The following is a 27,726-nucleotide window of genomic DNA, read 5'->3' as shown; positions in this document are numbered from 1 at the left end:
CCTTTTCAAAGCTTATCAGGACTGAGTTTCAGTCCTTCAGAGGCATTTTCAGCAAGATAACAGAACATCTCTATCCACTCACGAAAATGTTTGACTCATCTTTAATATTTAGATAAGAGATGTTACTCAACATCCACAAGTTACTCTAAATGCTGGGGACCATGAGCATGGGGCAGGCCACGGTGAAGATCATTTTGAATGGGCAAGTCTTTCCATTTCCCTTATGTCATACCAAGCAGACAAAGCCTAAATACAGGGCAGGGCTTGCCTATGTGATGTACCATTCCAGTTCTTCTTTTCAGAGAAAACTTGAGCAGGGACCCTGGGACACCCCCAGCGATGGTGAGACTCTGTTTTATAATCCAAACAAGCACAATCTAAACGAGTCCAGGTTGGAGCAGGTAAGGAGAAAAGGAGATGTGCTCTTGAAATCAGCCAGTCTCATAGCCTGGAGCAGGCATTTGTCCTCAGCTGAATCACACTGCCTTGGGATTAGCCAGCTCTGCTTTCTGTTTCAACAATAAAAAGTCTTGCAAGACTGCTGGCATGTGAGACAGAGGTATCCAGAAAATTTTGGCATCTTTTCCAGCAGCATAGTGAGTCTTAGGGAAAAGACTTGTTAGAGCGTGGTCCATGCACTCTACCACCAGAGAGAGGTCCATGTTCACAAAGGATGTGTTGCCCTTCAGTTTGTCTAGACCTAAAAGGAGACAAAAGCACAGTTACTCTTTGGAAGAAGGAGAAAGCAGAGCATGGAAGTCTAGGGTGCAAAGGGTAGGATGTATACAAGGGTATTTATTCTGAATTGTCCATTATAATTGAGGCTCATCGTGAGGATTTACTATGTATTCCTCAGAAAAAGATACTGCAGTGCTTTCTTTAGACCAGCAGCTCTCAAGGTTGGGTCAGCAGTAGAATCTACTAGAGAGTTCATTAAAACCCAAGTTTCTGGGTTCCACCTCCAGAGTTTCTGACGGAGGTATGAGCTGGGGCCCAAGAACGTGCATTTCTAACAAATTTCCAGATGATGCTGATGCTGCTGGTCCAGGGATCAAACTTCGAGAGCCAGTGCTTTAAAGCAATGAAGAAATGATACTTCATAAAGCCCAAGAGGCCCCTAAGCCTAGAAAGTTGTATGTTTGATTTCTAATTTGTTTTAGGGGATTCTATGTCTATAGAAATTGTGGGTTGCACATGTGCTTGTGCATGTATGTGCATGCAATATGTGGATGTGAGTGTACAGTTGTATACCACGGGCCTTTATGGTTCTGTAAATAAAGAGAGAATCATGCCCAAATGTACTGACTCAGGAAGCTAAAAGGATCCCAGTTCTCATGCAATGAAATGTTTGAATAATGAGTGGAGATACCTTTAGAGAGGCAGATATTTTACAATGGATTGGTGGTGGTTTAGAATCCCAGTCTTTTCAATATATGGTATTGGGAAAACAGTATATCCACATGCAGAAGAATGAGACTGAATCTTATACCGTATAAAAAAATCAACTCAAAATGGATTGAAGACTTAAACATAAGACCTGAAATTATAAAACTACTAAAAGAGGCCTGGCATGGTTGCTCATGCCTGTAATTACAGCACTTTGGGAGGCTGAGGTAGGAAGGGAGTTCAGGACCATCCTGGGCATCATAGTGAGACCTCAACTCTATTTAAAACAAAAAAACTACTAAAAGGAAACATAAAGGAAATACTTCTTGTCATTGGACTGGGCAAGGATTTCTTTGCATATGACTCCCAAAGCACAAAACTAAACAAAAGCAAAATGAGATAAGTGGGATTGCATCATACTAAGAAACTTCTCCACAGCAAAGGAAACAGCTAAAAGAGTGAGGAGACAACATATAGAATGGGAAAAAAGATTTGCAAACTTTACGTCTTATGCACAGTTAATACCTAAAATATATAAGAAACTCAAATAACAGCAAGAAAAGAAATAAGCTGATTAAAAAATGGGCAGAGAATCTGGATAGACTTTTCTCAAAAGAAGATACAAATGGCCAACAGGTATATGAAAAAAGTGTTTGTCATCACTAATCATTAGGGAAATGCAAATTAAAACCACAATGAGATATCACTTCACATTTGTTAGAATGTCTATTTTCAAAAGACAAAAGATAGCAAGTATTGACAAGGGTGTGGAGAAAAAAGACCTCTGTATACTGTTCGTGGGAATGTAAATTAGTACAGCCATTATGGAAAATGGCATAGAGATTTCCAAAATTACCATATGATTCTCACATACTTTTTTTTTTTTTTTGAGACGAAGTTTCACTCTTGTTACCCAGGCTGGAGTGCAATGGCGTGATCTCGGCTCACCGCAACCTCCGCCTCCCGGGTTCAGGCAATTCTCCTGCCTCAACCTCCTAAGTAGCTGGGATTACAGGCACGTGCCACCATGCCCAGCTAATGTTTTTGTATTTTTAGTAGAGACGGGGTTTCACCATGTTGACCAGGATGGTCTCCATCTCTTGACCTCGTGATCCACCCGCCTCAGCCTCCCAAAGTGCTGGGATTACAGGCTTGAGCCACCGCGCCCAGCCTGATTCTCACATACTTTTAAAACATACCTGAGTTGTGTCTTCTCAAGGGAAAGTTTATGATGTTAGATCATTCTTTCAACTTCAGGCCCACTGGCCACAAGTTGTTCAAAGAATCTAAGTCTTAGTGGCTATTTTAAACTCCTACTATCCCAGCTCAGGAAATTAAGAAAAGATGACTTTAAATTTGTGGTCTACTTTGGGACTGTACCTTTGGCTGATCTCCAAGTCCTGACTTGGAAACTGTAATAGGAACAACCAGTGTAAAACTCGGCTCAATGCCTTTGGCATCTCTGAGGCAAAGCACATGAACCAGGAACCAAGCCAAAAATAATTGGAGATGGATGTCAGAAATATATTCAAAGACATTTAAAAAGTATTGGTGTCAATATGAAACAGAATACTCGTTTAAATGAGGGGTTTTGTTTCTGAAGTATTAAGTTCAGTCTTAGACGGAAACTTCAGAGTCAGGAGCTGAAAAGTAGAGCATTTGACGGCAGTGGTTCTAAACCTATAGTGACGTGTGAGCACTAAGACGTTTGTCAGACCAGGCATTTCAGTTGATATATAGATAATGTGTGTACCTCTGTGTGTGTCTGTATGTGTGTTTGGGTAGTGGTGGTCAGAGGAGTCAGTCATTTTAAAAACCTCTCCAGGTAGGTCTGACTTGGCTTTTGCTCTGCCCTGAAAACTGCTGACCATGAACCTTGCCACAGTTGACTGTCTTATCAAGTCCACCAATCAAGAGACATGAGCACAGTTTGGAGGGATAGAACTATACATAGTTAGGTTGAACTTTGCTCAACTCAAAGCGGGAGCTCAGTAAGTATTTGAGGAATATCGAGTAAACTTTAACCGAGCCAGGAAGTTTGTGGTGGAAGTGACGTCCTGATAACAGGAGTCTGACCAAAGCCCTTAAAGCCTTGTTCACATTATAGCACCATGGCCAAGCAGTAATGGCAGGGTCAGGCTGCCTGGTTCCAAATCTAGCTCTTCCACCCACTGGTGGTACAATTTTGGTAACTTACTTCTCAATGCCTCTATTTCTATAAAATGAAGTGATAATAGAGCTTATTTAGGGACTTTAAATGAGCATCCATGTAACACTTAGAATGGTGACAAGTACTTAGTAAATATTGACTTTTTGTTAGCCATCATTATGTCAACTTTACTATTATTCTCCCATCTTTGACTCAATCTTTTGGCTTATGTTACCTGTTTTTCCATCTCTTCCTCCATGAGTTTTTCCTCCAGAGAGTTTCTACCCAAATAATTCTTTCCTGTCCTTTAGGTCTTATTCAAACCTGACCTGCCCCATCTTCTTAACCAGCAATGCTCTTTTCCTGGTCTGAATTTCCTGGGCAATTAGAAACCACAACATCCAGCACCACTTCTGGGCTATTGGATTACACCAAGAAGTAAAGGATCAGTTTTATTGTGTGCTACGTTGCTTCATTGTTTTACATTCTTGCTTGGTTACTTCTTGTTGTGAATGAGATTGTAAACTAGTTAAGGGTCAGAGGCTAAACATTCTCTTTTGTAACCACCATAAATCCTTACACGATGCCAAGTGTAGAGCTGGTGAGGAGGTATGGCAGAGGCGAAGACGTGGGCTCGAGTCACCTGCCTGGGCTCAGGTCCAGGCATGACTAGGAGGTGTTGTGTAATCTTGGGCAGGACATTTCACTTTTCCAAGCCTCTGCTCATTATTCTAATAGTTTTTGAGGAGTAAGTGATATAATTCCTAAGGTACTTAGCAGGTAACTTGGCAGTTTTTAATTGCTCAGTAAATGTTTATAAACAGAAGCAAGAGATGGCAGTGAAATTAATAGGAGATCCCTGATCCATAGTTAAGATCCTTATTGGGGTATTATTCTGAGAACCTTGTTATTTCATCTATATTTGAATCTCCTTCAAGCTGTGCAGGACAAAGAATTCCAAAGGACTCTGGCACTGCCCAGAAACTCACTTTTTTCAATGTAACCTTCTCCATATTGTCGTTTGATGTCTGGAGACAGTTGTTCCCAAATGGCAAGTTTTTTTTCAAGTGTCTTTACTGGATCTGCCAAGTTTGTTTTGAATAATCCTGGTTCAATGCATGAGACGTGCACACCAAAAGCTTTCATGTCCCGTCTGTGAAAAGAATCCATTGAAGATGTTTAATTCAGGTTCGTTTAGAAAATACTTGCTATTTGGGTGACGATTTTCTCGTGAATATTTTTATGGAATCAGATTTGGGTGCATTGGACAGAAGTATCTCATTCTCCCTGTCATTTTGCAAGTGAGGAAACAGGTTGAGAGTGGTGAAGTGAGGGCTCGTTAACGGCAGGACAGGAAAGGGATCTGGGTGGACCCACCCCCAGTCCACTGTTGTTTTTCCTAGAGTGTTCTCCATGCTCTCATCATTAACTTAGTGAGCATTCAGGTTAAGGACAGGTTTCTTATCAGTACTTAAACCACCTTATGGTGAAATGAACTAATGACAACCTGGATGGACAAGTTCACCTCCATTCTAGGAACATAAGGAGATTGCAGCACAAATGAGGACATGCAGAAGTACACAGTACGATAATCCCTGACATGACTAACCTGCTCCCTATGCTGTTGAGCAAGCTTTTTTGTTGTTGTTGTTAAATCATGCTGCTGCAGAAAACCGAAAACCTCCTCATTGCCTAGGCATCAAGATTTCACAGGAATCACAGTGACCCTTTCTTTAAAGCAAACCAATATGCAGATGCTCCTTGAATTCAGATGGGGTCATATCTTGGTAAACTCATTATAAGTTGAAAATATCCTAAGTCAAAAATGAATTTAATATCCCTAACCTGCAGAACATCACGGCTTAGCCTACCCTACATTCAACGTGCTCACTTACACTGGCCCACAGTGGGGCAAAATCATCTGGCCACACAGGGCCCTGCAGGATAGCAGTTCTTTACCCTGTGACTGGATGGCTGACTGGGAGCTGCGGTTTCCCGCCACTGCTCAGCATTGCAAGAGAGTATTGTACCGCATATTGCTGCCAGTAAAAGATAAAATTCCAAATTCTAAGAAAATTTTATAATGCACGCATCTCACTTTCACACCATTGTAAAGTCGAAGAGTCACTTTTAACATTGGAAGTCAGGGACCACCTGTATAAAAAACTAGCGTATGAACAACCATTTCCTAAATTTGATTTCTGTTTCTACCGGGAATATATAATAAAAGGAAGTATTTTTTCATTTTATAGAACTCTTCATAGGATTTTTAAAAAGCTCTGTTAGTGAACTTACAATGTAATTTATTTTCTCTTAGGTTCTCCTTTCTAGCAACATTGCTATTGTAAACTTTGTAATATATTTTACTAAAAATGCAAGTTAACTTGACCTTGAAAGATTCTGAAAGCTATATGACTTGTACTAAAATTTAAAAAGATTATTTCCCAACTTACTTACGTTTTCTTCACCTGTTGTCTGATTTCCTTTAGATGGTGGAAGTAGCAGTGCCAAGAAGCTTCAGGAAGCCTTTTCTCCCCACCCACTCATGAATATAACGTACTAGGGGCAAGTGGCTTAAGCCCTCTCACTAAGCTTACTAGGTAAGTAAAAACCATGTGAAATCAGTGTGCATGTTGGGAAAATGCGGCTTTAAGGAGCCCAATCCTCTCTCAGATGGACTGCTGCCCCTAAACCCCCAACATATCAAAATTGTGGAGTTGCTGCTGGATTGTGGCCTACCTACTTAACACCATTTAAAGTATTAGTCCCATGATTCATTTAAGAAAAAAACTCTTTTTTTTTTTTTGAGACGGAGTTTCATTCATGTTACCCAGGCTGGAGTGCAATGGCGTGATCTCGGCTCACCGCGACCTCCGCCTCCTGGGTTCAGGCAATTCTTCTGCCTCAGCCTCCTGAGTAGCTGGGATTACAGGCATGCACCACCATGCCCAGCTAATTTTTTGTATTTTTAGTAGAGACGGGGTTTCACCATGTTGACCAGGATGGTCTCGATCTCTTGACCTCGTGATCCACCCGCCTCGACCTCCCAAAGTGCTGGGATTACAGGCTTGAGCCACCGCGCCTGGCCGAAAAAAACTCTTAATTGATTACTTTTAGGCATGGCAAAGCTGCATGGCAAACTCACAAATGCTTCTGTTGAAATCTTTTTTAAAGGTGAGTAAATCTCTAAGTACATATACTAAAATTTTCTTATGCTACTGCTGCTTGTAGAGTGGAACCAAAGATCAATGAAAGAGACTAATGACTAAAGGTCAGTGAAAGAGACTTCATGACCTTGCTACTCAAAGTGTGATCCCTGAACCGTGGGCAGAACCTGGAGCTTGTTAGAAATGCAGAGTCTCAGGCCCCTCTTCAGATACACTTAATCAAAATCTGCATTTTAAAAGATCCCCAGGTGATTTAAATGCACATTAATTTTTTGGAAGAATTATTCCAATATTATTGTGTTTATTTCCTAGAAGAATCAAACTGGGCAACCTGATCAAATGGGAAAATAGAGCTGTTCTATCTTTGTCAATTTCAGTGGAATATTTTTAACCTTTTATTAGTAAACTACACCTAGGTCCATGGTATAGATCATAAACTCTAACATATGCTTTCAACAAATAATAGTCTAATAAATAAATGGGTGAATCGAAGGACAGACTTTATATACCTAACTTTGTCTTCTCTCTTGCCTATGGTAGCACCACTCAACTGAATATCTTCCATGTGCTTCTCTAGTCCTTTCCTCCACCCTCTGTCTGCACATACCTGGGAGGCTTACCTGCACTAACTACACTCTGGCTTCTGTCGAGTTCAGTCTATTGAAAGTGCCAGTGGGAGATCAGAAAAGAGGTGAGGAGGTCAGATTAGTTATCCTCCTGTGGTGTCCACACTGGTTATTTCATCTCGTGACTGAAGACAACAGCCTCTGTGTCTCCAGGTTCTGGAAACTTCCCTATCTCTTTGTCCCTTCAGTCCTCTGAAGAGAAATGCCCCTACTGTCATTAGTCCCTAGATGCTATCCTTTGGGATTTTGGTGGATACCTCACAAATGTTTATAAATAGTTTTTTAAGCAAACTCTGTGCCTTTTACCCAGTTTTAATGTACCACCATTTCCTGCCAGAATCTTGGCTGAAAAAATATTTGTACTTGAGGGGATTTGAACTGGTGGTGGTAAGTTCTGGTTCCAGGTCAGATGGATTAAGCACACTTCCCAGTCTCTCCCATGGAAGGAAGCTATAAAGCTTGGACAGCATGCATGGAGAAGCTATTTAAGAACTGGCGGTTTTCTACTGAAGGTTTAAATGGGTTGGTACTGTTGTGTCTGCAACTGACAGTAAACCAACAGAGAAGCCTCTTCTGATCTAGCCTCTCTATATGACTCCCTAACTATTTGACAAACTGATCAGTTGAATGTAAATTCACTGCCACTCTAAACATCAAGTATTAAGGCAAAAAGTAAAAAGGAGTTATATTTGGGTTCAAATCTCGGTTCTACCACTTACCAGCTGGGTGACCTTGTGCAAGTTAATTAATCTCTTTTAGATTTAGTGGCATTATCTATACATTGGGAATAACTTAAAGTAGAGCAGGATGGCCAAATAGAAGCCTTCACTGATCATCCTCTCCACAAACACCAAATTAAAAACCCCCACAAAAAAACTTCATAAAACCAAAACTCAGAGGAGTGATCACAGTACCTAACTTTAACTTCATATCACTGAGAGAGGCCCTGAAGAGGGCCAGAAAGATAGTCTTGAATTGTTGATGCTACTCCTCCTTCATAGGCCAGCAGTGACCGTCTTTGTGTGGCATGGAGCCAGAATCTGCGTACTTGGGGTGGGAGGGAGAGCACAGGATTGTGGGACTTCACATTGGAACTCAGTGCTTCCCTGTCACAGTGGAAAGCAACACCAGGCAGAACTCAGTCAGCACCCACGGAGGGAGCATTCACATCAGCCCTAGCCAGAGGAGGAATTACCTGTTTCAGCAGATGGAACCTGAATGCCAGCAAGCCTCACCACTGTGGGCTCATGTGCTCTGGGCTTCTAAATAAACTTGGAATGCAGTCCAGGTCACAAGGACCGCAATTCCTGGGGAAGTCCTGGTGCTGTGCTGGCCTCAGGGACAGTGGACTTGGGGGGCAAGCAACTTAGTAAGATGCCAGCTTGGGCAGCCAAGGGAGTGCTTGTGCCACCCCTCCCCCAACCCCAGACAGCACTGCTCACAGCTCTGGGAGAGGCTTCTTCCCTGTGCTTCAGGAGAGGTGAGGGGAGAATAAAGAGGACTTTGTCTTGGGACTCGGAAACCACCTTAGCCACAGTGGGATAGGGCACTAGGTAGAGTCCTGAGGCCCCTAATTCCAGGCCCTACCTCTAGACTACTCCTGGGCCAGAAGGAAACCCACTGCTTTGAAGGAAAGAAACTAGTCCTAGAAAAATTCATTACCTGCTGGCAAAAGAGCCCTTGGGCCCTGAAAAATTAGGGGCAATACCCAAGGTACTCACCATGGGCCTTTGGTGAGACTCAGAGACATGCTGGCTTCAGGTGCAACCTAGGACATTCCCAGGTGTGGTGACCATAGGGGGAGACTCCTTGTGCTTCAGAAAAGGAGATGGAAGAGAGGGAAGGACTTTGTATTGTGGTTTGGATGCTGGCTCAACCACAGTAGAATACAGCACCAGGCAGAGTCCTAAGGTTTCTGACTCCAGGCCCTGGCTTCCAGTTGGCATCTGTGGGCACCCCACCCAGGGGTAGGGGGAACTTGTCACCCTGAAGGGAAGAACACAAGCCTCATTTCACCACCTGCTAATTGTAGTGCCTCAGGGCTTTGAGCGAACATAGACAGTAGCCAGGTGATGTTACAGAGGGCCTTGGATCTGACCCAGCACAGTCCCAATGATGGCGGTCAGGGGCGCTTGTGTCACTCTTCCACCAGCTTTAGGCAGCTTAGGATATGGACAGAAGCTTTACTTGTTTGGGAGAAAGTAAGGGAAGAGGACAAGAGTCTCTGCCTGGTAAACAAGATAATTCTTCCAGATCTTATCCAAGACTACCAAGGTGGTACCTCTGTGAGCCTATAAGAGGCACAGTCTTACTGGACTTGGGGTGTCCCCTAATGAAGATATATGTCTGCAGGCACCAAAAAGTTAAATCACAACGCCCAAGTCCCTTCAAATACCTGGAAAGCCTTCCCTAGAAGGATGGGTACAAACAAGCCCAGACTAACTCTTCAATGCACAGACATTAAAAAAAAAAAATCAACAAGTATCAAGACCACTCAGAAAAACATGACCTCACCAAATGAACTAAATAGACACAAGAGACCAGTCCTGGAGAGTCAGAGACATGAGACCTTTCAGACAGAGAATTAAAAATAGCTGTTTTGAGGAAACTCAATGAAATTCAAGATAACACAAAGAAGGAATTCAGAATCCATCAGATAAATTTGACAAATAGACTGAAATAATTAAAGAAAATCAGCAGAAATCCTGGAGTTGAAAAATGCAATTCACATGCTAAGGAATGTGTCAGCCCCTTACCAGCAGAACTGATGAAGCAAAAGAAAAAAATCAGTAAGCTTGAAGACAGACTATTTGAAAATACAGTCAGAGGAGACGAAAGAAAGAAAGAGGCATAACTACAGAATCTAAAAAATAGCCTCAAAAGGGCAAATCTAAGACTTATTGGCTTTATAGAGGAGGTAGAGAGAGAGACATGGAGTAGGAAGTTTATTCAACAGAGAACTTTCCAAACCTAGAGTAAGACACCAATATTCAAGTACGAGAAAGTTATAAAACACTAACCAGAATTAACCCAAAGAAGACTGCCTCAAGGCATTTATTAATCAAGCTCCCAAAGGTCAGGATAAAGAAAGGATCTTAAAAGCAGCAAGATTTGTTTTGGAGATTCCTCAAAAACAGATAACATACAATGGAGCTCCAACCCAAACTTGAAAGGAAGAAGTCAAATTATCCTTGTTTGCAGATGATATGACCTTATATTTGGAAAAACCTAAAGACTCCACACACATAAAAAACTATTAGAACAAATAAATTCAGTAAAGTTGCTGGATACAAAACCAACATACAAAAATCAGTAGCATTTCTATATGCCAACAGCAAACAACACCAGAAAAGAAATCAAGAAAGTAATTCCATTTATGATAGCTAAAAATAAAATAAAATGCCTAGGAATTAACCAAAGAAATGAGAGATCTCTGCAATAAAAACAATAAAACATTGATAAAAGAAATTGAAGAGGACACAAAAATATGGAAAGATATTCCATGTTCATGGATTGGAAGAATCAGTATTATTAAAATGTTCATAGTATCTAAAGCAATCTACAGATTCAATGCAATTCCTATCAAAATACCAATGACATTCTTTACAGAAATAGAAAAAACAATCCCAAAATTTATATAGAAACACAAAAGACCTAGAGTACTCAAAACCACCCTGTACAAAAACAACAAAACTGGTAGAATTGCATTACATGACTTCAAATTTTCTATAAAGCTATAGTAAACAAAACAGCATGACACTGGCATAAAAATGAAGACATAGACCAATGGAACAGAACAGAGAACCCAGAAACAAATCCATACATTTATAGTGAATTCATTTTTGACAAAGGTGTTGAGAACATACATTGGGGAAAGAACAGTCTTTTCAATAAATGGTGCTGGGAAGACTGAGTGTCCACATGCAGAAGAATGAAACCAGACTCTTATCTCTTACCATATACAAAAATCATGTAAAATGGTTTAAAGATTTCAATCTAAGACCTCAAACTATGAAATTACTACAAGAAAACATCAGAGAAACTCTACAGGACAATTGGCTGGGTCAAGATTTCTTAAGTAATAGGCCACAAACACAGGCAACTAAAACAAAAATGGACAAATGGGATCACATCAATTTAAAAAGCTTCTGCACAGCAAAGGAAACAATAAAATGAAAAGACAACACACAGAATGGGAGAAAATATTTGAAAGCTACCCACATGACAAGGGGTTAAAAATTAGAGTATATAAGGAACTCAGACAACTCTATGGGGAAAGATCTAATAATCCAATTTTAAAATGGGCAGAAGATCTAAGTAGATACTTCTGAAGATATACAAGTGGAACAAAGGTATATGGAAGGTGCTCAACATCATTGATCATCAGAAAAATGGAAATCAAAAGTATAATGAGATATTATCTCACCCCAGTTAAAATGGCACATATCCAAAAGATAGGCACTAACAAATGTTGGTGATAATGTGAGGAAAGGGAACCCTCCTGCACTGTTGGTAGGAACGTAAAGTAGTAAAACCACTATGGGAAACAGTTTGGAGTTTCCTCAAAAAACTAAAAATTGAGCTACCATGTGATCCAGCAATTCCACTGCTGGCTATATACTCCAAAGAAGGGAAATAAACATATCAAAGAGATATATCCACTATCATGTTTGTTGTACCACTGTTCACAATAGCTTACATTTGGAAGCAACATAAATGTTCATCAATAGACAAATGGATAAAGAAAATGTGGTACATATATGCAATGGAGTCCTATTCTGCCTTAAAAAACAATGAGATCCTTTCATTTGCAACAAGATGGATGGAACTGGAGGTCATTATGTTAAGCAAAATAAGCCAGGTACAGAAAAACGAAGTTCATGTGTTCTCACCTATTTGTAAGAGCTAAAAATGAAAACAAACTCATGGAGACAGAAAGTAGAGAGATGGTTACTAGAGGCTTGAGAGGGTAGTGGGGTGACAGGGAATAGTTAGTGTGTACAGAAATATAAAAATATAGCTGGATAGAATGAATAAGATCTGGTATTTGATAGCACTACAACGTGACTACAGTCAATAACAATTTATCGTACATTTAAAAATAACTAAAAGAGTATAATTGGATTGTTTGTAACACAAAGAAAGGATACATGCTTGGGATGATGGATACTCCATTTACCTTGATGTGATTACTATGCATTGTATGCTTGTATCAAAACATCTCCGATAACCATACACACACACACACACACACACACACACACACACACAATGTACTCATAAAAATTAGATAAATATGGTAGACTTTTTAAAAGGTACTAAATAAGATGTCTTGTACATAATAAGTATTCAGTAAATGTTTGCAGGTATTAATTCCTAATATGTCAATTCATCTGATTTACCTTAAGCTGTCATTGAAACCTTCCACTGCATATTTGGATGGCGTATAGCCCCCTCCAACTATTGCAAGGCGACCTCCAACGCTGGAGACATTAATAACTCTCCCTTGAGCTTTCTTGACCAAGGGAAGCATATTTAGTGTCACACTGATGAGTCCAAACAGGTTCACTTCAACAGGTTCTCTGTAGTCTTCTAGTGTCAGCCAGTCAGTGGGAGCCAGCACACCAGGAACACCAGCATTATTGATCAGACCCCAGAGACCTAGAACAGAGAGGAAGGAAAAGAAGTGTGGTAAGATAGTACTTATTTGCCACCTTTGATGGAAATACGGCCCCTGCTTTGCACAACGGTGCCATTTCCTCCTTGAAGTCATTTTCCTACCCTGAAATACTTCGCAGTTTTGGGAAGTGATAGCAGAGAGGGTGGGAGGCTAAATTGAAATAGTTGAAGTTCTCACTGTTATTCTGTTTCTGGTTCTGAATGTCAAATACTGAAACTCTGTGAGTGAGTCTTTCTGCTTTTTAATCTCAGATATAGAGTAAATTGATCTATTTTTCCTGCCTTGCTAGATGGTAAGGCCAGAGAATGTTTATATAATGTTCTGCATGGACAAAGAGTGATATCAATCTACTTCACGCTTATTTTTGGTTAAGAATTCAGTCATTTGCTTAGGTTGTTTAAAATGGGAAACAGTATTGTTAAAGGTGTTGGAATTCAAGTGTTAAAAATTGAAGCCTTGTCAAATCATTGCTTTTGAACTTCAGAGTCTCAGCTATATGATCAAGATGTACTAGAAAAAATACCAGACATTTGTTTTTTCCTTTGTGGATCCCAACATCTTATTCATGAGAATATTTCAAACTTCATTCAAAGCCAATTAAAATTATTCTAGTTCAGAATGCGGTCATCGTAGCAGAATCTATTGCAGAATAAACATATAATGGCTCACTACTCTACCTTAATTACTTGAGACACCCATACTCAAATTATCAGGCCATTTTCAACCTTGCTTATTGAAAATATATGAGCTCTAGAATCATTCTGTAGTGAGAAGTGGGTCCCAGGTATCCAGATAGCAATTTGGGAATCGCCCCCATATTCTCCTGTAAATTTTAGCCTACATTCCTTTGCTGTATGTGGCATGGGGGTGTGGGCGGGGAATAGCACTTCCCAGGAGAAGACCATGAAAAGTCAATACTTTCATCTCAGCTCTAAATTCACCTGAGACTTAGGCCCGAGGGTCTTCTGGGCTGTGCTTCTCATGCACACAGACAGCCTGTACTTGGGACTACGCAGAAGCTATTCTAAGATTAAAGAAGTACACAGCTGTTATTTAGGAGACACTTTTTTGAAAGGCCATTTAAAGCCTGAGCACATTTTATTTAGCTTTCCTTACCTCCCTATCTCTGTTCCATCCTCCCCACTTCCATGTCTCTCACCTTTTTCCCCAACTTTGTCCTTCACCCACTGGGCAGTCCTCTTGACATTCTCTGGGTCGGTCACATCCAGAAGCACAGTATGAAGTCTCTCTGAGGTTTCTGCCTTTAAGGCTGTTGATCCTGATTCAGTCAGACAGGCAGCGATTACATGAAATCCCTTTTTATCAAAAGTTTTGGCTGCCAAGTTTCCAAAGCCCGAGTCACATCCAGTGATAAAAATGTACTTATCAGTGATGTCTGCAATCTTTAGGTTTCCTTTACAAGTCCACAGAAAAACACAGAGGATTAGGAGGCCTAATACCCAAAAGAGCATTTTTTCCCCTGTGTGTGATAGGTACACTCCTTTCTTGTATAATAAAAGAAGATGGTGTCCTGAGTGTTCAAAGTGAAAAAGAAAATTGAAATTAGAACCACCAAGGCATTATAACCCAGGACTGATAAATTTGACACATTTTAATGCATTTGTGTGAATAAATAGAAAGTTAAAGAAACAATAACTCTTATTTGATTGTTTGTTAGGAAGATGGCCATCTAAATGATAAATTGCTTGTCTAAAGTAATCCAAAAACTAACCAAGTGGTATTCGGAAGAATTAAATGGAAGAGAGGAAGGAGGAGGGCCATGGCAATTGACATGAGCCATTGAGTTGACATGACCAACTAGAGCTGTGTGGAGTGATGGCATCAGGAAGACAGACTCTTACAGTAAAATCTTACGTCTTGCTAGTTCATAAATCTTACCTCTTGCTAGAATGGGCTTAAAATCTATTAGAATGAATAATTCAATTTTAATTGTTCTGTCATATTCCCAATCATCTTCAAACTATCAGGAGAAGAACAGCATTTTGGTGTTGCCACTAAAAAGATATCCCCAACTTGATTTCCATTTTCATATTTTAAATGGGTTAATGTCAATCTTCAACCCAATTCTGAGATCGTTACAACCCAATGCTGAGTAGCATTAAAGTGGGAGGTAATAAGTGAGTTCACCAAGAAAGGCTCAGATACATGGGAAGCAATTGAGAGAGAAATGCTGGCAATGCACCATGTTCCAAACCAGACTCCCATATCCTCAAATTCTGTCTTCTCTGAAAACCTGTCTCCTGTGGAAAAAAAATCCCATGGACAGAGGATAAAGGAAAGCAAATTTATGCTGTAAAACTGAAGATTTGACCACATATGCTGCAGAACTACTTGGAAAATTAATTTTGTCAGGGTTAGTGGTAGCATAGGGCCTAAAATCAAGCAGGTAGAGGGCTTTCTTTCCCTTTTCCTCAGAAGCCTGCATCTGCATTTCCCCTCAGCATATATTACCATGGGGTGCTGGTGCCAGGGAACAGCAAGCCATTCAGAGAGAGGAAGTGAACAAGAACCTGAGGGCTATGCGTGGGTGCCAAGGCTGTATGGTTGGCTGCCTCAGGTCTGAGTACTATGGGCCCAGCCCTCCACACTCATAGCCATAGGGCAGCCCAAGAGAATGAGATCATCAGCTCCCTCACCACAGAGGAGCAGGTCTGAATCAGCTCTCTTAGCCTGTGGAAGGGAGAAGGGCTAAAGAGAGCACCACATGTGGGAAAGACTTTATTTTCTTCCTCTATGATCCAAAAAGCTTCCTCCTGTGTCCATGCAATATCATTGCCCTTATTCTTGACCCACCCTTTGACTCAAGAAGGGCTTTGAGTGCCTCCCAGAGAACAATCAGTAGGCCCTGAGTTAAAGTTCATACCTTGCGGATGCTTTTGGAATCATAGCTATTCCTGGACACTGCGTTCAGTAAGGAACTTCTAGGCCAAGTGAGTTTATAGACTTTGGACTTATTTTATTATAGTTATTTTCTGATTTTTCCCTTGAATTATTTTTAAAAAATGCTTGTAAAAGTAATTTATGCTCAAGAAAAAACATAGGAAAAAAGAAGATAGTAATGATTGTAACACTTGACTCAATATTTTTGTGCATTTTCCCCATTTTTTCTGTATATGTAAATTTTTCTTTCTATATCAAGAAATATACAGAATTTTAAACACCATGCACACAGACATGCGTGTGCGCATGCGCACACACGCACACACACACACACACACACACACACACTTTATTTCTACTGCTATATGAGAAACAGACTATTTCAGATTTTAAAAAATTCAATGTAATGTCTTCTTCATGTCTCAAGAAATTTTTGGGTTCTGCTTTTATCTTTCTTTCCCCAGAAGATCTATAACTAAAGGGAAAAAAAAGGATAAAATTGTCATTTTGGCCAGGCACGGTGGCTTACGCCTGTAATCTCAGCACTTTGAGAGGCTGAGGCAAGTGGATTATGAAGTCAGGAGTTCTAGAACAGTCTGGCCAACATAGTGAAACCCCCTCTCTACTAAACATACAAAAAAGTAGCTGGGAGTGGTGGCATGCGCCTGTTATCCCAGCTACTTGGGAGGCTGGGGCAGGAGAATCACTTGAACCTGGGAGGCGGAGGTTGTGGTGAGCTGAGATCATGCTATTGCACTCCAGCCCCAGCACAGTGTGAGACTCTTGTCTCAAAAAAAAAAAAAAAAAGAATTATCAGTTGATAAAAATTACCTCGGGAATATTAAAATATGTTGTTTGGAAAACCTACTTGATTCTTGTGGTGTACTATGACTATTTCTAAAATAGTCAAGTTTTTAGACTACTGTGGCTTAATAACTTGGTATAGTCTTTCCAGCTCTTTTCTGTGTAGGAGTTATGAATTGTCACAAGTCAATGTCCACGTAGCAGAATTTCCCCTTCTCAAATACATTACAGATGTGTAATTATGGTAGAAGAAGTGCAAAATTACATATTTAAACCTTTTAAGGAAATTTTATATTTATGAATTCAACTAGTAGAGTGTTTTGCTCAAATCTAGCTTCAGTAAATAATCACTGAATGGCTAAATGTTTAATATATTTTCTGATTAGATTCTGTAGCTTTCATTGCAATCTAAACTCCTAGGGGAATTATTTGAAGACGACAAATATTTGTGGGGTTTTATGTTTTCTAGGGCAGAGAGTTGAAAGTTTTTGTTGTCATTTTTTCCAGGGGCATGCATGAGGGAGTAACAGTAAAATAATGGCATACATTAGTAAGGCACTGTATGCTGCACTTACACACACAAGTCTCATTTTGTCCTCTCAACAGTATTTTGAGTTAGAAAGGGCATATTCTTTGCCTCAGAAACTGGCTCAAAGCAACAAAGTGATTTGCCAAGGTCACTGGGACTGGAGTGCTATTCCACTCTATGAGACAGATGAGGGGCGCTGGGGATTGGAGCGCTCCACTCTGGGCTGGGCTGAGAAATGTCCAAGCTGACAAGCTGAGCTCATAAAGTCAACACTTCACAGCTTTCCCATGCTTGCTGAGATGCTGGGATAAAAGTCCATTGACCAAAAGCAACATGTGATGTCTGAAGTTGTGGCTACAGGGTCATCTTCCCTCACAGCCTCCTCTGTCACAGTGTAACAACTGACTCAAGGTCCCAGAGGGAAAGTAGATGAGGGAATAGGGGAAGGGAAGCCACAAGGAGGATATGTCCTGTTCCTGTGCATGAAACTGGGTTACCAGCCCCAAAGGGATTGAATTCAGTTAGATGGATGACTTGGGCATCTATGAAAGCATCTCAGGCAAAGGGTTGCCATCAGAGCTTTGAGAGGGTCTGTGGATAGAATTCAAGGATTTCTCCATTTGGATAGGAAAAAGATTCCATCTTTTTTTTTTTCAAAACTGTAACTGAAGTTTAGTGCAATCTTCAATTATCAGAGAAACAACAAACTATGGTGGTATTTGTATTGTCTGTGATTTTGTTACTAATAGAAAAAGTAAATATTTTCATGTTATGCTACATTTGTTGGAGTTATCTCAAAGTATGATTAATGCTGATTACTACTTCAAAATTATGGTGGTTATTGTTCCTGCCACCATATGATAATAAAATAAACATTTTAGATGTATTTCAATACAGTAGGTTTCTTTTGTAACACTACGTATTTCACTTCCAGTGTTAAAAAATTATTCTCAGGCCAGCTGCGGTGGCTCAAGCCTGTAATCCCAGCACTTTGGGAGGCAGAGGCGGGTGGATCACAAGGTCAAGAGATCAAGACCATCCTGGTCAACATGGTGAAACCCCGTCTCTACTAAAAATACAAAAAATCAGCTGGGCATGGTGGCACGTGCCTGTAATCCCAGCTACTCAGGAGGCTGAGGCAGGAGAATTGCCTGAACCCAGGAGGCAGAGGTTGCGGTAAGCCGAGATCGCGCCATTGCACTCCAGCCTGGGTAACAAGAGTGAAACTCCGTCTCAAAAAAAAAAAAAAATTATTCTCACTTCTGAGGTAGTTGTAGTAGTGACAGTCATGCCAATCCAAATTTCCTAGGACATACTCCAAAAAATTTGTACAATTCAACAAGAAGAACAAATAAAATCCATGTCACCACCAGAACTAGAAAACAGACAATCCAAAAATTTCAAATTATTTGATTGAGAAAATAAGCACAGTTGAGCCTTGAGCAACATGGGTCGTTTGGATCCCGTAATGGGATCAACTGCCTGGATCCACTTATGTGCTAATTTTCTTCAGACTCTGCCACCCTTGAAACAAGACCAACCTCTCTTCATTTTTCCTCCTCAGCCTACTCAACATGAAGATGATAAGGATCAAGACCATTATAATGATCCACTTCCACTTAAAAAATAGTAAGTGTATTTTCTCCTCCTTATGCTTTTAATTATATTTTTTTCTCTAGCTTACTTTATTATAAAGGTACAGTTTATAATACATATACAAAATATGTGTTAATTGACTATGTTATTGGTAAGGCTTCTGGTCATCAGTAGGCTATGAGTGAAGTTTTGAGGGAGTCAAAAGTTATATGGGAATTTTCAACTGCATGGGGCCTCTAATCCCTTTGTTGTTAAAGGGTCAACTGTAAATCAGTTGTGGCTTCACATTGTTAGAAAGAGGAGTAGCAAATATGAAAAGAGAGAAGCTGGAACGAACCCTGTAGAGTGGGATTATAGTTGGAAGAATCAGTAAGAACTCATGGTTTTTAGTATGAATAAGTAAATATAGAAATAGGTAACTTTCAGGCCGGGTGCGGTGGCTCACGCCTATAATCCCAGCACTTTGGGAGGCCGAGGCTGGCGGATCACAAGATCAAGAGATCGAGACCATCCTGGCCAACATGGTGAAATCCTGTCTCTACTAAAAATACAAAAATTAGCTGGACGTGGTGGTACGTGCCTGTAGTCACAGCTACTCGGGAGGCTGAGGCAGGAGAATTGCTTGAACCCGGGAGGTGGAGGTTGCAGTGAGCTCAGATCATGCCACTGCACTCCAGTTTGGTACCTGGCAACAGAGTGAGACTCTGTCTCAAAAAAAAAAAAAAAAAAAGAAATAGGTAACTTTCTAGATCTACCTGATGAGCTAGAAACAATGACACTCCAATAGCAGTGAACATACCAAGGGCTCAGATACTGATTTCTAAGCATTGTGTTCATGTGCTTAGGAAAAGCTAACTTCAGGGCTGAGCTGGGATGGGAATGTACGAAATAAGCCTGGAGCATCTTATGCTACAAGCAAGTAAGTGCTCAAAGAATTCTGGAGCTATATCACTAGTACATAGGTGTCAGCTGGAAAGGGCTCCCACTGGCCAAGAATGAGACAATTTGAGCATCAAAGCCAATAGTGAATAATAACCCATCGAATAAGACATGAATTCATGAATCCATTCTGAGGTAAATCAATCAATAAGGGTAAAGGGAAAAGATTTCCTCAGAATTAATGTGCCCATCTAATAAGTGTCTGAGGAATGGTGGAATTCATGGTTTCAGGCAGGAATGATCAATAGATGCTAAAACTAGTGGGTGACATTCAGATAAGAGACAGTAATTATAGAATCTCAAAGAATTTACCTGTCATGTACTTTCAAATTAAAGAGAGAATAATAGTAATTTATAGTGGAAAAATCTGACAGATACCATCTTAACCAAGTGATAAGGATTCACATCACTAGTTATGGAACAAACCAGTGTCACATACCATTGGATATGGCACACAGGGAAACACAACAGCTCTACTGTGCGGCACCCAAAGCTGATTATGCATGGGGAAACATCTTCCAGTCCTACTAGCTATATGGCTGTACTCTTCAAAAACATCAAAGTCATGAAGGAAAAGAAAGACTGAGGACCATTTCAGATCAAAGGAGACCAGCAAGATACAACAACCACATGCAACATGTGATCCTGGGTCAATATTTTTAAATTTTTTTCAGAAAGAACATGATTAGGCCAGTAAGTGAAATTTCAACCAGATCTTAAAATCTGATAAATATTATTGCATTAATATTAATTTCTCAATTTTGATAATTATACTATGATGATGTAGAACATGGCCTACTTTTTAGGAAATACGTATTGAAGTATTTAAAGAGTAAGGAGCATCATGCCTTCAACTTACTCTCAAACATTCAAGAAAATAATAATGATATGTATATAAATAAGTAAATAGGCATATTAAAACCACACATATACCTATGTATATAAAGACGGAATGAGAAGGCAGATGTGGTAAAATGTTAATATTTAAGGAATCTGAGTTGTCCTAGTCTTTAAATTTTTCCATAATTCTGAAATTATTTCAGAATAAAAAGTTAAAAATTTGGCAAAGGAAAATAAAGCTTTTTGTTTTCTGTGAAAGTTTTATTGGGATGCTTTGGATGTCATGCACAAGATAAGCAAGAACCCCAGAATTCTGGATATAGTAACTTGGATATCACACTATCTGTTATCTACACATTGGTAGGCTCAACCCCACAACTACCAGAGAAGAACAAAAGCTCAGACCAAAGTAGTTGGATTCCCTCTTTACTCCTCATCCATTTCTCTTCCCCCTCAATCTCCACCTTCTTTATGCAAACCCATTTTTCCCTGGTGACAAGAAAACAGGCACTTTTTTGCTGTTAAGAATGGACTCACTTTGAAATACATTGTCCTCATGAGGTACAGCTCTGGGCTGAGGGTCATTCAGGCCTACAGTCTGAATCCTAGGAACTGCCAATGTTGACCTAGAGTTTTGCTAACACTGTCCTTACCCCAAGTATTTTTGTCCAAAAATGCTGGTTCTGCTTCAGTCTCTAAGGTTCACATTCCTCTAGACCACTTGACTAAGTTAACCACAAACACACACATATCTTTGACCTCTAGTAATATTTTAGCCAAGATGCTACCTCTGAGCAGCAACCTGGGTCAGAGCCGTGAGAACATGACCTATACACAAAGCTGATTGATGGCCAGTTGGTTCATTGACCACTGAGAAATAAATGAGTAACAGCAATTAATAGGGCTACCTCAACCACAGTATGCCAGCTGTGATTGCCTCTGCATGGTCCCTTGGTCCCAACAATTCAGAAACTCCAGGAACTGACCTTTAGTTGCTTAAGTTGTTTGCTTATCTGCTGTGTCTTTCAATTTATCTCACAACAAATTGTTTAATAGGGTGTAAATCTCTTGGCTGGAGGCAGTAGAGCAGTAGTTAGGATTCCAAACCTCAGAAGCAAGCAGGCAGAGATGCCATCCCAGTGTTACTATCATCAGAGGGCCCTTGGACAAATTAAGTTTTTCTTAGCCTCAATTTTCCTACCTGTAAAATAGAAGTACAACATCTACATTGGAGAGTACTGAGTGAGGTAAAGTGACCTAATGTCTGCCTTATTATCTTCAGGGCAGAATGAATCGATTTCACTTTATGGGGCAGTCTACTCTGTGTATTGCTAATATTTAGGCATAGGTTCCTCCACCTCAATACTTTTGATATGTTGGGCCAGGTAATTATTTGTTGTGGGGTCAGTCCTGTGCATTGTAGCATGGGATTTAGTGGCATCCTGACCTTTACTCTCTAGTCAGCAGTAGCACCCCCCCTCCCAGTTGTGACAACCAAAAAATGTCTCCAGATAATGCCAAATGTCTTCTGAGGGAAAAAATATCCCCCAGCTGAGAACCACTGTTCTAGCACTTTCTAGATGTTTCCGGGACTCCAGAACATCATAGCACTAGAACTACTTTTTTGGAAACTTAGTCATTGGTTCCTTTGTAGTGTCACGTTGATGAGTTTCTTTTTTTAATGGTCTTAATGGAAAAGTTGTGTTGCCTTATAAAAATGACTCATATCCTTCTGCTGTAAGCATTAATTTCTCTATATATAAATATTTTAAAATGTCTTTTTGTCATCAAGAGGATAGGAGGCTGATATGGTTTGGCTCTGTGTCCTCACCCAAGTCTCACCATTCAATCATCTCCCGTTTGGTCACTCCCTCAAGGTTTACCCCATGCTATTGACCCCATGCTGTTCTCCTGATAGTGAAGCAGTTCTTTTGAGATCTGATGGTTTAAAAGTGGTGGTTACCCCTGCGATCTTCCTCTCTTCTGCTACCATGAAGAAGGTACTTGCTTCTCCTTCACTTTCTGTTATAATTTGTAAGTTTCCTGAGGCCTCCCCAGTCATGTGAAACTGTGAGTTGGTTAAACCTCTTTCCTTTATAAATTACCCAGTCTCAGGCAGCTCTTTATAGCAGCGTGAAAACAGACTAATACAGAGGCAATAAGCTAAGCCAAACTTATGTATGATACCATTTGTGAGTTTAGAAATTACCAAATTAGCCCTCATAGTATTTGTGAGGTCTGAATTCCAGCTGTGCCTTTTGAGCTTGAGCCACTGCAAACTCCTCTGGGGATACCCTTTGATGGGTGGCCAACTGACTCTAGAGAATTCAAATATCCTCCTAGTAAATCTATGGTCCTCAAGTTCCTGGTTGACCAAGACAGGGAGGAATGATAATAACTACTATGGTTCATAGAGTACTTAACATTTTCTAGGCCCTCTTCTAGGATCTATAAATATTTATTTTATTTACAGCTTACCATAAAATTATCCTCATTATAGACAGGAGGAAACACATTCAGAAGGTCTGTTTAATTGGCCCCATCTACAAACGTAGTGGTGATTCTGGGACTGACACCCAGACCACTGATGTCTACCACTGCTGTCTGCATTCCCACTCAACTCTGGGCTATACATACACTTCTCTACATCACCAGTTCCTTGCATGATACTTGCCTTTATGTTGATGTTTACTAAATGTTGTACAGCAAAGAAGGAAAAGACGAAGGAACGAAGGAAGTGTCTACTCTAGCTCCAGAGTTCTAGTGATAAATGGATTCATCTTTGAGATCTCTGAATTGCTGGGGCAAAATGATAATTGATAGCAATTATGCTATAATATTCACATTTCCAATTTCGATAACATTAAAAAATTTTGGGAAGTGTTTATGTAATATTTATCTCATGTAATTGTCAAGATATTTCTTGTGTAGAGTACAAGTCATAACTGTGGTCACTTGCCAGAGAGTGACCAGAACTACAACTTCATTCTCTGAACTTTTAAACTGTGTGAAAGAAAGAAGAACTGCAAAGAGATGAACACATTATGAGTTGACAGCGGGCACAAGAACACTTTATCAAAAGTTTTTTACCATACCACAAAGATTCAAAAGAAACAAGAAAGGAGAACTAATTCTGTCTTTCATACACCATGCACAATGATTTATAGTAACTGCCTGTCAGCAGACAAAGGAAAAGATTACAAGTGCTCTCCTTGATCACTTCTGCTTTTCTTAACTTTCTCTTCCTGGATTTCTTTTCATAGTAAAAAAGTTTAAATAGGATTTTTTTTTCACTTCTCTTATTACCTTCCTCTGTTCCTTAAAAATAAGTGACACATTTAAAAAAAAAAGAACAGAAAATATCTCAATATTATTGTGAGGTATACTTTTTATAAGCAATGTGGAGTTCTTCTAGATAGTTCCTCCCAGACCAGTTGATTTTATTTCCACATAACTTCATGAAGTGTTTCCTTTTAGAAAGCTATACCAAAGCTAGTCAACCTCACTGACAGGAGTTTGTAGAATCTTTATTTACTTCCAGTGTGTTGCAATTGTGGCCCAAGCTGAATCAACAACTATGATGTTTACCAAAATACATCAAATAGAAAGCATTGAGCAATGGAAGTATTCTCTTTTTGGAGTTCTCTTGCAGGCTTTCTTAATACTAAAAGCCACTGAACATGTGAGCCACCTATACATTTAAATATTGTAAACCTAGTTAACTTACACAACATTCCGTTTCACTTTTTCCTTTTCATTGAGGTAAAAAAGAACTGTTTGTTTGTTTGTTTTGTTTTGTTTAAAAAAACAAAACAAAACAAAACCCAAGCGGCCTTTTAGAGATTTCTGTTGCACTTTAAGAATAATGGACACTGGAATCTATTGACACAAACTAAAGAATTATGTTTCTGTGAAAACTGTTCAAATGGACCACCCAGAAATCTGAAAAAGAAATTTTTTTAATGGAGCCAAGGGACCCTATGTTAAATGTGCTTGCAATAAGCAACAAATGCTTTTTTTGAGAGTCCGACTGCAATAATAATTATAATAATTATTATCCAGCTGATGATATAGTTGAGTTAGTATTTATCATCATGGGAGGGTAAGTCCCTTGCTCAATGGATGAAGAAGCTCCTCCTCTGGTTAGTTACATTTCCCTTGATTCCTGCTTCCCTGAAGGTGGGAGGTAATCCTCGGCTGCCAAACTGTGCTTTGAGTAGTGGGACAGTGAGGCATGGAGTTCATGTGTGCTTCCGCTACAGATTCACTCCGACAGCCTCATCAGGACACAGCTGCCCTCCCTCCCAGCAGAGGTGGACCAACTCCCTCACACAGGGAAGATCTGCTGGATTTGCATTTTGCATTTTTAGTTCTAAGGATAGAAGCACCTCTGTTTTTCTTTTGCCTTCCTTCAAAACTTTTAAATTATAATTCACCGTCATGTCCGTAACTATTCATTAGTTATCCCGAGTCCCTCCTATGTTTACTATTTTGACAATGTTTCCTGACAGTATTAACAGGTTAAGAATTATTGTTAAAGCTATGATTACTTTATTTATGGTCATTGTATAAAAATTACTAGCTGAGAAAGATTATATGTTGTGTATAATTATCATTCGTAGTCACAGGCTTTAAGGAAAGCTTAGAACATAGAACGTATGTATAGATCCCAAAAGCGTGTTCGAAACTTTAATGTATTTCAGCCACAATGATCTTTAAGCAGAAGAAAAGGTCTGACTTTTTAAACACTGTCTGTTAAGATAGTGACATTCGTTATAAGAGTTTTAATACTGATTCCCATTTTCTACCCTTTAAATGTATGAGTTAATGATTTTTTTGTGTGTACTTAAACATTGAGATTTGTTCTAAAATCTGAGCACCTCTCTGAATATTAAAAATAGAATACAAAGGTGGTGTAACATTTAACTTTCATTTTATGCAGCATGTAGCCAAGGACATTTTTGGAGCAGTTAATATATGCCAAGGGTTACTAAGATCAATAGCACAGAAGCACAATCTGCCCTTGGTCTAATAGTGTAGCAGGACATTTCAGAGCCATTTGTACAACTCTAACTTGATTGTTGATTTGAAAATGTATTTATTGAAGTACACCTGTTAAACATCAAGCCATTGAGAGAGAGCCGTATCACTATTTAAAAAACCAAACCACTGGGTCACAAAATGGGGAGTAAATACCTGAAAGAGACTTATTGCTGCCACCCCAGGATCCAGGGATCAAATATGAACTGTTGGGAATTTCCCTGCTTTTTCATAACGTACAAGGCATTTTTCTCCCTCAGTTAGTGTATATGTGTATGTGTTCACGTAAACTGACATCTGATAATATTGATAAAGCAAACAGATTAACAGATCAGACCTGCAGTTGACAGTGAATCTGTTGCTTCAGTAAGAAACTCATCTAAGATTCCTGTGCTTTTTGGAAACTTTACCCCTCCAGTTTCCAATCAATCATAAGATTCATAGAGGGTGTCAAGTAGGCACCGAGAAAATAACAAAATATAAATTGAAATTGGATGCTAGGATGCTAAAGGACATTCAAAGAGAGTCCTGGAGGAGTTTAAGGCAAGATCCCAGGTCACACTATATCATTTCTATGCTGAGATGGACCCAGCTCCCTTCACTGTGTTCTAGTATGTTACATTAAAAGAAGTAGCAACAGTTGACCACAGCTTGAAAGACCATTGATTCATTCCGCAAAAGTGAGAAAAATCAAAGAAAGTTTAGACTGACTTGATAAATAAAAGAATAAATGACAAAAACTGTCATCTAGTTACCTTATTAAAGATGAAACGTGACACAGAAACTGTTGGTGGACTTGCTCAGCTGATGGCAGCCTTCCTGCTGTGCACGGGGAAGGAAGAGTTGTGCCACCCTGGCCAGGCTGGTCCTCTTGAGGTCGAGGTGCCTGGGTTTCCGTCAAGCTCTGAGTACTACATGTGTGCGGAGTCCTTAGGTTCTCTCCTTGCTCTGTGAGTCACTCCCATTGTGACACAACGTGATGACTAAATCTCTTCTGAATAGCTCATAAAAGCCAAGAAGTTGTAGCTCACATGTTTCAAAAGGAATCAGCAGTATAAATTTAGCCACTTTTAGAAGAGACTTAAAAATGATTAATAACATTCATTTTATGATGAGTATAATCTCTTGACCAAATTCAGCAGCAGAGATAACATAACGTAGAAAAATTTTGTAGACTGCATGGTGCATTGTTTTGATGCTTTTCAAATTATGATTATTATTCATAATCTCCATTTTTTCCCTTCCTGTTAGCATGCCTTTGCTTATATAACACTCCTTCCCTCCTAAGAGAATAAGCGGAAGAAATCATTCTCTGAGATTTTTGTTACCATTTTACTTAAGATTGGTGAGCAGGGAGATAAAACAATCCAATAAAATGAGATTTTAGAATTACTTATGGGTCTTAATTTATGTTTTAAGGTATGACAGGGAGAGCTTACTAAAGTGGTCTCTGCAACTGAGACCACTGAGAATAGGAAAGGATGCCTCCTCCCCTCCCAGAGTTTGTCTGTTTCAGAGTTGATCACAGTTGACCTGGCGTATCCTGGGACCACAGTGGAAAGTATCGAGGCTGCAGGTGAGGAGGGGAAGAGATGGTGCTAATATCTTCCATGTAGCCTGCCATCCTTCACCTAACTCGCCTCTGTAGCCACATAGGCAGGTACACATGCCACTTTACTGATTTTTCATTTTCAGTTTCCTTGTATACCAGTTTATTGCCATACTCTTCAGATTTCCCAGGCTCTGTATTCCTTCTTTGAAAATTGCAGTTATTATGGCTCAGCTGGAATGATCACATGAATGAACATATCTGTATAGGTGTAGTCTAGACAGTGCCATTACCCTTTAAAATAAGTGGGGATCTTTTTTCTTCTTCAGAAGAACAAAATACCAAAATGAAATTTACTCGGATATACATTTACAGTGCCCCAAATGTGCTAAATATACTTTTTTCTCTTTAACATTTCGCAAGCATGGCTTAAATATAAAACCTCATAAATAGTACATTGACTTAAATCCACACAAAGAAAGGTGTAAATAATTAATATTGAACCTTTCCTGTGAGCATG

The 27,726-nt window shown here is 39.7% G+C and overlaps 1 protein-coding gene across 1 annotated transcript; it reads right to left on the bottom strand.

Moving 5' to 3' along the window:
• Window positions 1–85: 85 nt before the first annotated feature.
• Window positions 86–26,740, bottom strand: DHRS9 (dehydrogenase/reductase 9). Its single transcript, XM_032286637.1, has 5 exons — window positions 26,413–26,740; window positions 14,168–14,539; window positions 12,731–12,989; window positions 4,525–4,688; window positions 86–700 (listed from the first exon to the last, which is right to left on the bottom strand). The coding sequence occupies exons 2-5, from the start codon at window positions 14,478–14,480 to the stop codon at window positions 477–479; spliced, it is 960 nt and encodes a 319-aa protein (XP_032142528.1). The 5' UTR covers window positions 14,481–14,539; window positions 26,413–26,740; the 3' UTR covers window positions 86–476.
• Window positions 26,741–27,726: the final 986 nt, after the last annotated feature.

Source organism: Sapajus apella, unplaced genomic scaffold, assembly GCF_009761245.1.
Source record: "Sapajus apella isolate SASKATOON/1434 unplaced genomic scaffold, GSC_monkey_1.0 scaffold18, whole genome shotgun sequence".
Classification (NCBI taxonomy): Eukaryota; Metazoa; Chordata; class Mammalia; order Primates; family Cebidae; genus Sapajus; species Sapajus apella.
The sequence above is the reverse complement of the archived record's forward strand: the minus strand, read 5'-3'. Positions and strand labels throughout refer to the sequence as shown.

Bases quoted from the DNA above. Each gene is read 5' to 3' on its own strand.
- DHRS9 (XM_032286637.1), bottom strand. From the start codon at position 14,480: ATGCTCTTTTGGGTATTAGGCCTCCTAATCCTCTGTGTTTTTCTGTGG. The intron at 12,990-14,167 runs GTGAGAGACATG...TCTCTGTTCTAG, and splicing joins GGACAAAGTTGGGGAAAAAG to GTCTCTGGGGTCTGATCAAT. The intron at 701-4,524 runs GTGAGTTTCTGG...GTCTCCTTTTAG, and splicing joins AGAAGGTTACATTGAAAAAA to GTCTAGACAAACTGAAGGGC.